The 15,216-nt window shown below is 36.4% G+C and overlaps 1 protein-coding gene across 2 annotated transcripts in view; it reads left to right on the top strand.

Annotated features, from left to right (window-relative positions):
• The first annotated feature begins 105 nt into the window (after positions 1–105).
• capn1 (calpain 1) overlaps positions 106–15,216 on the top strand; it is a 45,227-nt gene continuing 30,116 nt past the window's right edge. Inside the window, exons 1-2 of one of the 2 annotated variants that reach the window (XM_028473829.1) lie at positions 106–239; positions 14,425–14,999. In XM_028473829.1, coding sequence (XP_028329630.1) covers positions 14,742–14,999 — 258 coding nt within the window. In that variant the 5' untranslated portion in view covers positions 106–239; positions 14,425–14,741. The remainder of the gene's footprint in view (positions 240–14,424; positions 15,000–15,216) is intronic. The other variant, XM_028473830.1, reaches the window with a different exon arrangement.

The following is a 15,216-nucleotide window of genomic DNA, read 5'->3' as shown; positions in this document are numbered from 1 at the left end:
TAATAATAATAATAATAATAATAATAATAATAATAATAATATAGTAAACGTGTAACAGCCCCTGCAGCGTTTAAGTGGTGCGTTCAAAGACCTCCCTTGTTGCAATGGCCCTGTGCGCAGACTCGGTCCATTCCTCAGTCACTGGGCAAAGAGCCGACGTTTAAGGGCTGGATCTGCGCTTAACATGGACGCAAACCAACAATAACATATTTCCCCCCCCAAGGAAACTCGTATGAAAGGTAAATATAAATTGTTTTCTATTCATCCGGCTGTCGTTTTTGTTTCTTAAACGCCGTGTTTTGCGGACAGATTTGAGGGCTTCAACGCCCCCGATAGTCTGAGGTGAACTTTCTTTCTCACGAAGTCATAAACGATCCGTTATAAAAGCAAAACCTCAGCTACAAAAACCTCACTAAAACTTTCTAATTCTGCGCGTGGAGACTGGTTTTGTCCCTGTGCAGCGGTGGAAGAAGTTGATCAACTGGGCTAAATTCTCCCTTAAAACAGCTGGATCTAGAACGTTTCCTCCTCTCAGGAACCACACCTACCATCAGGAACACACGCTTATCTGTGACAGCCATATGTGCTCCAAAAAAGTCCTTCAACACTCCTCCAGATCCATATGGGTGACGAATGTAAAACCTCTGGCACTGTTTCATAGCCAATGTGTACACATACAAAATAAATGTAAAGGTTAAATTTAATCTAAATGTTAGCTCTAAATTAATGTTGATTTTAAATCTAAATGTTAAATCGGTCGCCAGTGCAAAGCTAGATGTTTAGAAATTGTTTCTCATGTTAAATCTAAATGCTAAATGTAAATGTTAAATCGGTCATCAAGTGTAAAGCTAAATGTTAGAAATGATGTTTCTTATGTTAAATCTAAATCTAACGCTAAATGTAAATGTTAAATCTAAACGTAAATGTTATATCCAAATGTTAAATGTTACATTTATATCTAAATAGAAATGGTAAATCTAAATCTAAATGTTAAATTGGTTGCTAAGCGTAAAGCTAAATGTTTAGAAATGATGTTTTTATATTAAATCTAAATGCTAAATGTAAATGGTAAATTGGTCACCAAGTGTAAAGCTAAATGTTTAGAAATTATGTTTCTTATGTTAAATCTAAATGCAAATGTTAAATTGGTCGCCAAGTGTAATGTTAAATGTTAGTAATTACGTTTTCTTGTGTTAAACCTAAATGCCAAATCTAAATGTTAAATCGGTTGCCAAGTGTAAAGCTAAATGTTTATAAATTATGTTACTCATGTTAAATCTGCACATCAGTCAAGGTAATGTGTGGAAAACTGCCCTCAGACATCTTAACAGACATAGATTCGCTGAGAGTACAGCACGCTGTATGTCAACTCACTTTTGCTCGTGATAAAGACACAATCGATGCAGAAGACCTTGGAGGGTGGGGTGTGTGGGGTGTGGGCGGGGCCTCGTAATCAACAGGCGCTGACCAGCCCACTTTGTATCATTTCTGAACATTTAGCTTTACACTTGGTAACCGATTTAACATGTAGATTTACATTTAACATTTAGATTTAACATTTAGATTTGGGTTTTACATTTAGATTTACATTAACATTAGATTTAACATTTAGATTTAGGTTTTACATTTAGATTTACATTTAACATTTAGATTTAGATTTAACATTTAGATTTAGGTTTTACATTTAGATTTATATTTAACATTTAGATTTAGGTTTACATTTAGATTTACATTTAACATTTAGATTTAGATTTACCATTTAGATTTAGGTTTTACATTTAGATTTATATTTAACATTTAGATTTAGATTTATTTTTTATGTTTACACATTTTAACAATTGATGATAGAACTGCTGTTTTACATACATTTCTGTCTCAAGTGAGAAATAAAATGAGGTAAATGAGCTAAATGTTCACAATATGTCGGCTATGAAACAGTGAGTTAGTTTTTACATTCAACACCCCATCAATCCAGCGCTAAAAAACATCTAAGACGTGTTTGTTTTCACAGCATATATAGATTAAAATCACCCCTATAGTCTGCACTGCTGCACCAGTCACAGTGAGTGTCTTATTTCTCTTGCACGTCTATTTTTTCCTCTGACCTTTAGAGCTTTGGATATTTCCTTTCACTGCACACAAGATTTGTGCCACATCCTGACCAATAGAAGTGGATTTTATATATTTATGTTGTGTTTGCCTCAATTTGTGCACAACTGTCATTGGAAACTGTTATACACTGCTAAAAAACAACTGAAATCAAATGAGATTGATGCAAATGTCTCTAAATCTTAACCTTAAGGCTAATGCCGCAAATCAGTTGTGGATATTTGGAAAGGTTTACTACAATCTGGTCCTCCATCTACATCAGTACCATTGAATTAAATGCATGAATGCATAAATAATCATAAATTATCTCTCTTTGACCATGATCACCTTGAGAAAAACAGTCTACTTTACATAGTTGCTGCAAAAAATATGGAAAATGCACATATTATTTAAATGTTATGACGTAGAAATCCTCTACTGTTTTTACTAATGTGGCCTAAAATCTTTGAAATCTACTTATTAGAAGATCCTATGCAAATAAACACATGTTTTGCACCATATTTGTTTTATTAACTTTTAAAAAATGGGACTACTTTACAGTTTTAGAGCCTGTGTTCCCTCCATCTTGAAATCATGTGATTGATGATGTCACACGGCCCCACTGGCTGTAAACATCCCATTGTTTTCCATTGGTTTTGAAACATTCAACCTGATTTTTAGAGCTTTTAGTAGCTCTTGGTTGCTCTAAATCAGTGTTTCTCAAATGGGGGTACGTGTCCCCCTCGAGGTACGCGATGGCACAACAGGGGTACTTGAGAGAGAGTGGAAAATTAACAAAATAAAAGCGTGAAAATAGGAGGATTTTAAAATGTGCATTTTTGGTTAAAAATTATAATCATGAACTGAAAATTCGAGGATCAGTCTCATTTCTGATCATCTCCCATACCAGATATGAGATGACTGGGGGGGTACTTCGATTCAGAAATAAGAGAATTGGGGTACTTGAGCTAAACAAGTTTGAAAACCATGCTCTAAATAATCAGTAAAAGTTAAAGACGCCATTGTAAACCTCTTTTGTTTACCGTAATAGACAATGTAGCAGAGAAGAAGAGCTCTCCTAAGGGACCTTTACTCTCCCAGCTACATGCTTATGTGAGGAATTGAGGAGTGTGCAGCCATAAAGAGACAGAAATATTAGTTATGTGAGACACACGGGGGTCATTTAAGTTGAGCTGCAGACATGTAAGTCATTGGAAGCAGCCCAAGTCTCTCTCACTCTCTCTTTGCTGTGTTTCTGCTGATGTGTCTGAGTCCACAGCGACTGCGGATCTTTGCTCACGACTGCTGTGACACGATTCAACGCAGAACGAGGGTGTGTGTGTGTGTGTGTGTGTGTGTGTGTAAGAAATCGATGCAGCTATTACCAAAACAATCATATGTATTTATCATCTCTCAATGGACGCATTTATAATACTAGATTTCATCCCTCATTGATGTTTGACACTCAGCCTACTTCCTGGGGCTGCTACTGTCCAATTATTGGTGCTAGCTCTCTGTTTGGTAAATAGGCTGAATGACGATTGGCTGAGCTGCAGTTTGACGCTGTGCTGACGCTAACCTATCATCCAGCTCTGGGTCACGTCTCTGGACAATGGCGGAGTGTAAAGCCAATGGTTGCCATAACAACAAGAGAAAAACACAGTAGAAAGATTTGTTTAGCGTCTCTAAGCCAAATAATGACACTAAGTCAGAGTTATCCGGACGTTGTCTTCATTATATCGATACGGGATGCACACTTAAAATGTTTCTGTTCAGATGAAATTTGGTGACATGCGAGGACCACTTCAACCCGAGATCTGTGAGCTAAGCTAATGGGCTAAGCTAGTGGGCTAAGCTAGTGGGCACAAAGCCAAAGTTATTCCTTCACAGAAAGTCCTTCAAAACAGCTTGTAAATGTACTTGTTCAGAGCACTATCGCATTTCTGCTTACAGGGGATACTATGGACGGCTGTCATGGCACTAACCGCACCCCCACCATAGGGCTGGGCGGTATACCGGTTCATACGAATACCGGTATGTATTTTAGTTATGATATGAATTTTTAATATACCGCCGTACCGGTGATTTTGATTACACAACTTCGGAACGCTACGCTGCGCCGCGTTCATACCGGACCTTTTTCAACGTTGCACTTCTAATTAGGAAGGTAAACAGTAGCGCTCTGGTGTTAGTTACGGTGTAAATCATACGTATAAATGAATAAGAAAGACACAATTGAAAGCTCTGAAGAAGCATGTGAGTAGGTGCCTGCGTGCGCATGCCTCTGCTACAGGAGAACAATATTCACGAACACAGAGACACGGTTGGCTTAGCATGTCGGCAGTAATACACAAAAAAAAGAGAGCAAGGGATCGCAATTTGTAATTCCTATAATGCGGAAATAAGTTCTGGTGGAGCTGCAAACAAAATATTCACCATAAGAAACCACCACACCACGGAGTATGCAGTATTTAAAGCTAGAAATCAAGCTAATGCTAAAGCTAAGCTAGCGTGGCAAAGAGCCATTGGGCTGCTGCTGCTAACTTGTATTATTACTAGTGTGTAATTATTCTAGAATATTCACTCATCATGACAGTAAAATAGAACATCCTAAATCAAACTACTGCAGTAATTCATCTCTCAACCAGTAGAAAATGCTGTGAAAACCTGATTATGCATGAAAAAAAAATACCATCATATACCGTGAAACCGTTAGAATTTAGAAAAATATCATGATATACATTTTTGGTCATTTTTGGTCTTATTTCTTTGTGGCTAATTGATGAACTCTGTCAGGAGAACTTACCTGTTTGTTCGGACGCCGTCAGGAGCTAAGGGGGGTGGTGGCCGAGTGGTTAAGGACAGCGGGCTTGTAATCTGAGGATTGCTGGTTCAGATCTCGCCCGGGCCATCACTGTGGGATGTTGAGCAAGTCCCTTAACCCCGATCCAACCGCAAAGGCCGCCCACTGCCACCCCTGGAGGAAAACGGTGATGATAAAGTATACAAAAATTCAAAACAACAAAGAAAAAACTACACTTCCCACAATGTAAACAGACCTGCTATGCCTCTACCTCCCACAATGCACCATTTCTTTGAAGCGACGGCCCTTGCCGAATCCATGATAGCGCGCCATATTCTCATCAAAATGTGTTTTTTTAAAAAAAGGGAGCACTTATTTTGTTTCTCGGTAATGTATACATACATTTTTATTATACAGGTACCCTTTATTTGAGTTAACCATTGGTATCAACTTCATACTTCTCTGCTGTAGAAGTTTAGCAAAAGTATGCGAGATTGCGTAGCACAAGGTTTGACATGTCCGTCTGTTTGTGCTACACTTGCTAGACAACAGACGAAACGGGAACTATGATAAAAATGCATAATATTGTTTCACAACACATTGGTGAGGGTTTATTCTGTGTTATATACAGTAACTGTTTCTAGTTCAGGAAGTAAAGTTAAGTCCATCATATTGCGGGATTTTGTGCAAGACTTGAAATTTCTATCACTTTGTCCTTCCGTTTAAAGTGTAAAATATTGTGTAAATGTGTGATATTGTTCTAAGACGTGCATGTGAGGGTATATTACTGCATTCTGAGTCATATTGTAATTTTCCACTATACCACAACCAGCTCCTGGTGAAGAAACAGCCTGAAGGCTTCCTCTAACACTGTTTCCTTGGGCTACTTTACTTGCCATTTCTCATTAATGTCACTACCTGCGCTGAGGTGGAGGAGATCCGAGTGCGCGCGCGTGTGTGTGTGTGAATGTATTTCTCATGTGAGCAGAAGTGAAATATTCATGGTTGTCAGATTGAACTGGTGTCGGGCAGAGTGCGCCCTGATAACACGCAGCTGAGGTGAAGCCTCACGTTGTGGGTCTGGCTCAGATGTTGACAACGTAAATAAGTGAAGTGAATGGAAATCCAGTGAACCAGTGTTTGTAGTGGAGCAGCGTTTTACTACGACAAACCACAGCTTGTTTAGGAGCTGCTTTGTAGGTTGAATAGTGCCAACAATTCCTCAAAATACAAACAGTTGGTGATGTTTTGATGACACAACACATAGAAAAGAGCCAGAAGTGCACAAATGCACCAACATTGGCTATGTTCGAAATTGCATACTAGCGTACTACAAAATGAGGATGTAGTGTAGTGCGTTCACATTAGATATTTTTGAAAGATTGAGTACGAGAGATATAGCCGGGTGTATACTAAATCGGGATATTTTTGAGTATGCACGGTGGGCACACTAGTCATAGGCTGTGTTCAAAATGGCATACTCCGTACTATGCACTGCAAACTCAATGAGTATATACTGTTTACTAGATACTATAAGTATAGTCAGGAGTAGAGATGTAACGATTAATCGTAAGGCAGTTAAAAATCGATTTACCACGGTTCACATCGATGCTCTGAAAATTGAATCGCAGTACTTTTTTTAAACAGCAGAGGGCGCTATATATTAATCCTTCCAGAAGCGGACGTGACGGGTGGAATCTGCTACTATTTTCTTTCTGGCCGCCATTTACTGTTAAACATGCTCATAAATGATTCTCTACTCCTTTAGCACCGAAGGAATATCTGTAATATTATGTGAATATCTGTAAAAGTCACGTTTTTCTATTAGCTCTGTCTGCTAGCATAGCTTCTCTTCTTCACTGGTGGAATAACTGCATGCCAACCGACCACTGGGTTACCAGCGCCCTCTGCTGGTCTAAACAAATATCTGACGTAAATACAGTAAAATGAGTTTTTTTGTTTTTTTTAGTCCAATTGTTAAGGCACAAAATACATTTTCAGTTGCACTTTTAAAAAGAAAAAGAACTATTATGCAGTTTTGAATTGTTTACTATAGAACCAGAATTTAAATTAATAGGTTTCTTCTTCATTTGTATTATTCCTTTTCTTTATTTCATTCAAGATTTATTTTAGTTAAATTGCATCATTTTGAATAGTTTATCAAGGAATTCTTTTGACAATGAAACATAAAAGGAAAATAGTACAGTATTTTCCCCCCAAAAATAAAGGAATATTTTTCAGTCATTTGTCAACATTCCCATTTTGTAAAATAAACCGTGAGAAAATCGTATCGTGAACCCAGTATCGTGAATCGAATCGTATCGGGAGTTGAGTGAATCGTTACATCCCTAGTCAGGAGGATTAGGATGATGAGCGTACCCACTAACGTATACTTCCAAGTTTCCCAAGATGCATTTGGAACCTACGACAAAAACCTGAAGCACACTGAGGCTAAATATCTCTGTTGATTCTCCACCTCTGAAAGTTCTGAAAACATTTTAAGTGAGAAAGTGACCAAGTAGGATATCAACATGTGCTCATTTCATTCATTAAAAACTCACGTATTCACCATTCATGCCGACATTTCAGAGATTATCTGAGATCCGCCATTGTGCAACTGAGAAAACTTCTGCTTAACTTCAAAACAAGAGCCCAATTACACAAGTGTTAAAAACCTATGGAAGACAAGAAGATATGCTTTTATTTTGAAAAGGGGATGTTTGATTTTTAGCTTGAAACCGGTCCCAGGACGACTTTACGTTCCGCTCACAATGCATCATGGGACGGTTTAGTATGACTAGTGTACCCACCGTGCACACTTAAAAAAAAGTCCTCATATAGTATACATCCTGGTATTTCTCATGTACTCAACCTTTTCATACTATCTGAAGTGAATGCGATACATACTCATTTTGACATCAGACCTAGCATGAGGAGTACATTAGTATGACATTACAACATAGCTATACTCAACCGCCCCATGATGCTTTGCAAGCTTCTTTACACATAACAAGTGACAAGTATCTGTAAAGCAAGTATTTCTTTCAGTTAAGTGCTAAATTCTGACTTGAGGTTGCTAGCTACACTATGATGATTAGCTACTTAGTAATCATACAGTGTTTAAACTGTCTCCAGGTTATAAACTGTAAGCTGTGTCAGTTTGAGCATAGATATTTAGGGCCCTATAAAATCTGTTTAATTTTTTTCCAAATTCCGTTTTATTTCACCCCAAATTCTATTTTCCTCTTTGTTTTTTAAATTCAGCTTTTTTTTTTTTTTAGAAATATTTATCATTTTTTAAAAAAAAATATTAGTTTTTAGCTCCTGTGAGGAAACAAAATAAACACTAATAAATGAAAAAAAAAAAAAAAACCTCATAATTAAACAAAAACGTATGTCAAAATTAAAGTAAGATACAATTAAAAGGTAGATATAAGTTGTACTGACATGGATTATTCTTACTGCTTGTTTTTAATTATTTATATTTCATATAAAGATGTATGAGAACAGCATTAATGTCACCTGATTTCCTCTCAGGGATCAATGATTTACTGACTCTGATCAGGTTTAATGATTAAGTTTTGACCAACTTAGTTTTAAATTAACCTAATTTAAATGATCCTATCTTCTGTAGCTCTGATGAGATGTTGTTCGAATGTAACATTCTAATAATATTCAGGCAACAAAGAACAAAACAATGTCAGGATAGCTTTAGCATTAGCAGCTACTCCTAGCTTAGCTTTGGCTAGCTACATGTCGGGCTTTATTGATTATTGTGTACAAACATGTTTTCATCAGTAAGACATGCACAAACCCAGGTTACCTAAGATTTTATGTTGAAACAAGAACAATAAAGTTTATCTAAATGAAAGAAGGACAACTTTGTGAAGTTTCAAGCTAATGTCTGACTCAATGTTGCTAATCGTACTCCTATTACGTAATTAGCTACATGCTATAACAGAGTTACAGTAGCAAGCAAACAAGTGTGGCATACACTGCAAACAAAATGACAATAAGGATTTTTATACATATATAAATATAGTAAGTGTAACTAGAAAAAGAGTATGTGCAGAACAATTTAACTCCAAGAAATATTTACATAACCATAAAAGTATGACATTGGAAACAGACTAGATGTGGAAAAACCCAAATACAATTCACTGCAATTGAAACATTTATACTGAATAATAGCTCAGACTTGAATGTAATTTTCCTTTTGTTTTAACTGGGAAAGAAATATTGAATGATTACATACAAGTTAGCCGATTACGCATGGTAAAGGACCGATATAATAAAGTATTACATAATTTGCCCATATTCTGTTTTAAGGTTTTAACATAATATTCCAAATCAAAATCACAAAAACGCCTAAAAATGAGCAGTTTGATGATGATACATTAATCTTTAGATATAAAAAATGATTAGTATCGAGATCGGTGATACTGGTTCTGTGTTTACTTTATTGGTATCGGCTCAATTCAATACCAAATATTACAGTATCGCCCACTTCTGTAAGAGATAGAATGTTGTTAGGTAAGAGTTTTTGGGGAAATTGTGTGAAAAGAAACATGACTTTTCAGGAAGACAGTTCAACCATATACTGTTGCAATAGTAACAACTGGCAAAGTATTTATAAATGTGTTTTTGAATAAATAAAAAAAAAAAGGGTGTGTGCTTTGAACACGAAAAGTCAGTATTTTAAATGGGATTTAGACTAAACCATGACAAACAAAGTGTAAACGTTGGGAAGTAGCTTTTGAGCCTAGCTTAGCCTAGCTTAGCTGTACCACGCAGATCCAAATAGAGATAATATGATGTTGTTAGGGAGGAGTTTGGGATAAATTGTGTTAAAACATTCCTTTTTTAGGAACAAATGTTCAAACCAATGCTTTTTTTTGTTTGTTGTTTTGTTGTTTTTGTTGCTGTATTTGAAAAAAGGATGTGAAAAATACAGTTAGCAGGTGAAATTAGCATCACCAGAGCATCAGTGAGAGGGAGATTTTTGTTCATTTTATTGTCGATTTCAAACGCTGATCTGTAAATGTTTTTTTTTTAATTGATTTTTAAACTGTGTTTAATGTTTTCTGTTGCACTTTTTAATCATGTAAAGTATATTACATGTCCTTGTTGCTCCACACTTTATTATTTTATTTTTTTTTTAAAATAGAAATTAGTAGGGTGTGCATTGTCATCAATCTGATGATACGATTCAAGATTTGCATATCACAATACCATATATGCAAATACATCCCGATACTAATCAATATGATGTACATTGCAATATCAATAATTACAAATTTCACCTCTACAAGTACAAAATGGTATAAAATACAATTTATTTCACTTTTTTTAATTTGCGAGAACAAGCAAATGGTAACTAATTGTAATTCAAGTACAGATGTAAAAAAAACAGTGATATGTTTATCAAACTGTCCAAATTACATATTTCAAAAAGTTTAACTTTTTCTTCGACAACAGATTCTGATTCTGTTAAGTTGTTCAATTCTTTAAAAAAGTAATTACATACATCTATAAAAGTGCCCAGTATGTTTTATGAAAATAAAGTTACGTGCAGTCAACTTCCAGCTAAAATACATTGAGTAGTGATGTAGTTTAACAAGGTCTGATGTGGTTCACTGACACCTAGTGACTGGGCGTTTACATGATATGCGTATGTTAGCTCGATTAAATGTGTTTTACGTTAAAAAACGTGAATAAAAAAACGGGCGTTTACATGCTATGCGTATGTTAGCTCGATTAAATGTGTTTTACGTTCAAAAACGTGAATAAAAAAACAGGCGTTTACATGCTATGCCTATGTTAGCTCGATTAAATGTGTTTTACGTTAAAAACGTGAATAAAAAAATGGGCGTTTACATGCTATGCGTATGTTAGCTCGATTAAATGTGTTTTATGTTAAAAAACGTGAATAAAAAAACGGGCGTTTACATGCTATGCGTATGTTAGCTCGATTAAATGTGTTTTACGTTAAAAAACGTGAATAAAAAACGGGCGTTTACATGCTATGCGTATGTTAGCTCGATTAAATGTGTTTTACGTTAAAAAACGTGAATAAAAAAACGGGCGTTTACATGCTATGCGTATGTTAGCTCGATTAAATGTGTTTTACGTTCAAAAACGTGAATAAAAAAACAGGCGTTTACATGCTATGCGTATGTTAGCTCGATTAAATGTGTTTTACGTTAAAAAACGTGAATAAAAAAATGGGCGTTTACATGCTATGCGTATGTTAGCTCGATTAAATGTGTTTTACGTTAAAAAACGTGAATAAAAAAACGGGCGTTTACATGCTGTGCGTATGTTTAGCTCGATTAAATGTGTTTTACGTTAAAAAACGTGAATAAAAAACGGGCGTTTACATGCTATGCGTATGTTAGCTCGATTAAATGTGTTTTACGTTAAAAAACGTGAATAAAAAACGGGCGTTTACATGCTATGCGTATGTTAGCTCGATTAAATGTGTTTTACGTTAAAAAACGTGAATAAAAAAACGGGCGTTTACATGCTATGCGTATGTTAGCTCGATTAAATGTGTTTTACGTTAAAAAAACGTGAATAAAAAAACGGGCGTTACATGCTATGCGTATGTTAGCTCGATTAAATGTGTTTTACGTTAAAAACGTGAATAAAAAAACGGGCGTTTACATGCTATGCGTATGTTAGCTCGATTAAATGTGTTTTACGTTAAAAAACGTGAATAAAAAAATGATTCTGACATTTTTTGGATTTATACGATAATCGCACGGTGAAATATTGCGATACATCGCTGAATTGATTTTAAAAAAAAAATTTACTTTGTAGCGTTACGAGCCATTTTGGCTGGTGAAGACCGAAGCATATACCACTGCGTCTGTTTGAATCGGCAGGCTATATTTTCTTACGCCTTTAGAAATTTGTAGTTATTCCAAATGAGTTTTGTAATAAAATAAAATAAATGTATTCAGGCCAATACGGCTAATTCTTTTTTTTTTTTGTGCTTTTTCTTTTTCTTTACTCCTGGTTTGGTATTTGTCCCTAAAAACAACAGGACACACCAGAAGCTGCTCGTATGTGCAGCGTCATGTTGAGCAGCATATTTTCAGAGCTTATTTTTAATGGGTGCGGTTGTTCACGGTGAGCTGTGGAAACTTCTCTGAGCCACACACGCTCAAAAAAAAAAAAAAAAAAAACAACAGGAAGAGAACAGAAGTCAACTCGGCTGTCAGAGGAGGTGAAAGAAAGTCAGCGAGGGTTTAAAATTTAACGTTTCTCTTTGTATGTGTGTGTGTGTGAGATAAAATAAAATAAAAAACACAGAGATGAAGCAGGAACCAGTGCAAAGGCAGACGAACTGAGGTGAACTCGCGTGTGAAGCTCCAGTTCTGTCAGGAGATGTCGTCGGTGGCTTTAATGATGGTTTACGCCGCTTCCTTTATCTCCGGCTTTGCTTAATTAAAGAGTCACAGAGAGCTTTTGCTTGTTCTGACCTCCTGCTGCCTTCATTGTGCGTTAAGGGGAGCTACACGCACACACACACACACACACACACATACACATAGAGCTGAGTTAACTATTCTCAGATTAAACATTGACTTTAATTGGCCTGTAAAGGAGCTGTGTACACAGTTGGTACAGTCTAATACATGCCGTGAATGCACTGTTGCTTTATCTCACAGACCCAGCCCATGTCAACACAGGGTGTGTTCTGCTGCTTTTGTCTGGGAGATTTGTGATGTATGTGGCTTACATCAGTACTGGTTCCCAATAGACGTTGACCGATTTCAAAGGCCGATGCATATACAGATTTAAAAAAATAAAATACATTTTTTTTAAAGCACATTGATGATGAAAGACAATTGAAACGCTCATATGATATAAATGTATATATTAGAAATTAAATACACCAATAGAACTTTAGATATATCCGTACACAACCAAGTAAAACAAAAATCCTATTAAGGATATAATAGGATAAGAATATTTGATCAGACACTATTATATAATATCCTTATCCTATTATATCAGCTTTTTGTTAATAAGCCTATTGGCTTCTACCTCTCCCATGCACATGCTATTATTATTATTATTATTATTACTTTTTACCAAATGGATTTTTTTTTAATGTTCTTGCTTTTTTTTACTTTAATGGCTACTCTAAAGTGCTAAAATACTATATTTTCTTGTGATTTATTTAAACAGGATTATTTTATATTGTAGAGGATATCTTATCACACTTCGCGAGGCACTGGAAGGGGGTGGCCAGATGCTTTTAAGAAACTTTTAGGAATATTTTCTGAACAATATGAGTCAATTTTTTCACAAACTTGCCATAATTTAACCTATTTTCATCATTTTTTCTTGCCATATTTTTGCTCTTTTTAATGCAATTTTTGCTACATTACTCCCATTTCTGACACTTTCAAGACATTTTCAGCACTATATATAAATATATATTTATAAACCCTTTCCACCACTTTTCCCACCTAATGTGTATTGACCCATTTTTTTAACCTTATTTTTGCCAATTTAACCACATTCACGATTTGTCTTGCCCAGTTTAAACTAATTGTTCCTACTTTTTTCTGCCACTTTCAAGCCAGTATTGACACTTTGAACCCTTTTATTAACTACTTTTTCGGTCTGTTTTGGCCACTCTAATGTTCAACTATTAACCATTTTCTGTGGTTTTTAAAATCCCATTTCACCACCTGTTTTCACCATTTTTGGTCACTTTTAACCCATTTAAAAAAAAATGTATTTCTGATTGAAACAAGGATTTACATCATTAAAATGACTATATACTATGGTACACTGACAAGGAGACAATGAGTATTAAATTAAAGTTGCATGGTATTTAATTTTTTTTTTTATTTATGCTTATTTATGGGAGTACACATGAATGTAAAAGGGGTACATGGGACAAAAAAGATCACTGCCTACTAGGGACATAACAATATCTAAATCTCAGGGTTCGGTATAATCATGGAAGTAACCTCACGGTGCGACAATTATTGCGATATTGTGGGGCAACTTTTGGACCAAACTGGATTGTTTGTTTGACACAATCCTTAAACTAATCTTTAATACTGGGATGTTAAGTGGCTTCTCATGTTGCTCCTTTTTCCGGAATAGTAGCGCACGGTAACACGTGCATTGTTTGCATATTGTCCACCTTTTTACTTTTGAATGAAATAAGTAAAATTACAATTATGGTTTCTCAATGTGGTGAAACAAAAATGTTTTCACATGTCTGACTTGTAGCTCCTGGGGCATGCACAAGTTCTCCAAACTCCTCCATTTCTACCATAGGCACAACCGCCTGTAACCTATGACGATGCCCCAAAGCATTATGGTACTTGTAGTTAAATCTGAATCGGTCTGCAACAGCAAACCCCAAAACTTGTTCTACAACGATACTGAAGCATTTGTAATACCTCGGTATCGTTATATCATCAATACCGCGACATTTCTACTGCCTACCTTTCCTCTGAATTTCATTCCATCCTCTTTTTTTTTCCTTTTTCTTTTTCTAGAAGCTGTGAGATAAGAATGCACCAACCTTCTCTTTTTCCTGGAAGAATCTGCATGAGGGAACTACAAAAGACGACACATCACTGGTGCTAATTGTGTGGGGGAAACGTCTCCTTCTCTCATCTTGAGCTGCTACAGTTGCATGAAAAGCATCCGGCCACAAGCTCACCAGAGGAAGCAGCTGCAGCAGCAACGCGTCATTATTATTTAACCACTCCTTAATGGATACGGATGTTTTAATCTAATTCGGAGCCATTACCACTTTGTAGCAGATTCACATCAGTGCGTTAAATCAGAGTACAGCTCTACTACGCTCAGCATGGTGGAGGAGCACATCTGTGCCACAGGCATCGCCGCCAAACTAAGGAGCCAGTGGGACCGCGATGATGGTCTGGGGCAGAACAACAACGCAGTGAAGTTTCTGGGTCAGGACTTTGAGTCGCTGCGAGCCCAGAGTCTCCGCAGCGGACGGCTATTCGAGGATAACCTGTTCCCGTGCAGCACTTCCTCGCTGGGGTTCAACGAGCTTGGCCCAAGATCCTCCAAGACGCAAGGTGTCCGATGGATCCGACCCCCGGTGAGGGACTTAGTCAGAATGGGCGGTGGACAGCTGATACTTTTTTTGCCTCTGGTGCAGTGCATGAGCTAACTCCTTGACAGCAGAAAAAACCAAATGAGAAAAAGAGGTTCTCATCTACGAGTCAAATCGAGTGCTTAAAAGTGCGCCAAAAATTCTATCTTCTCCGTTTGTTCTTTGCAACATTCAGCAATGGAGCAGCAACACGTTGCCGTGC

This window comes from Gouania willdenowi, chromosome 18 (genome assembly GCF_900634775.1).
Source record: "Gouania willdenowi chromosome 18, fGouWil2.1, whole genome shotgun sequence".
Classification (NCBI taxonomy): Eukaryota; Metazoa; Chordata; class Actinopteri; order Blenniiformes; family Gobiesocidae; genus Gouania; species Gouania willdenowi.
The sequence above is the reverse complement of the archived record's forward strand: the minus strand, read 5'-3'. Positions and strand labels throughout refer to the sequence as shown.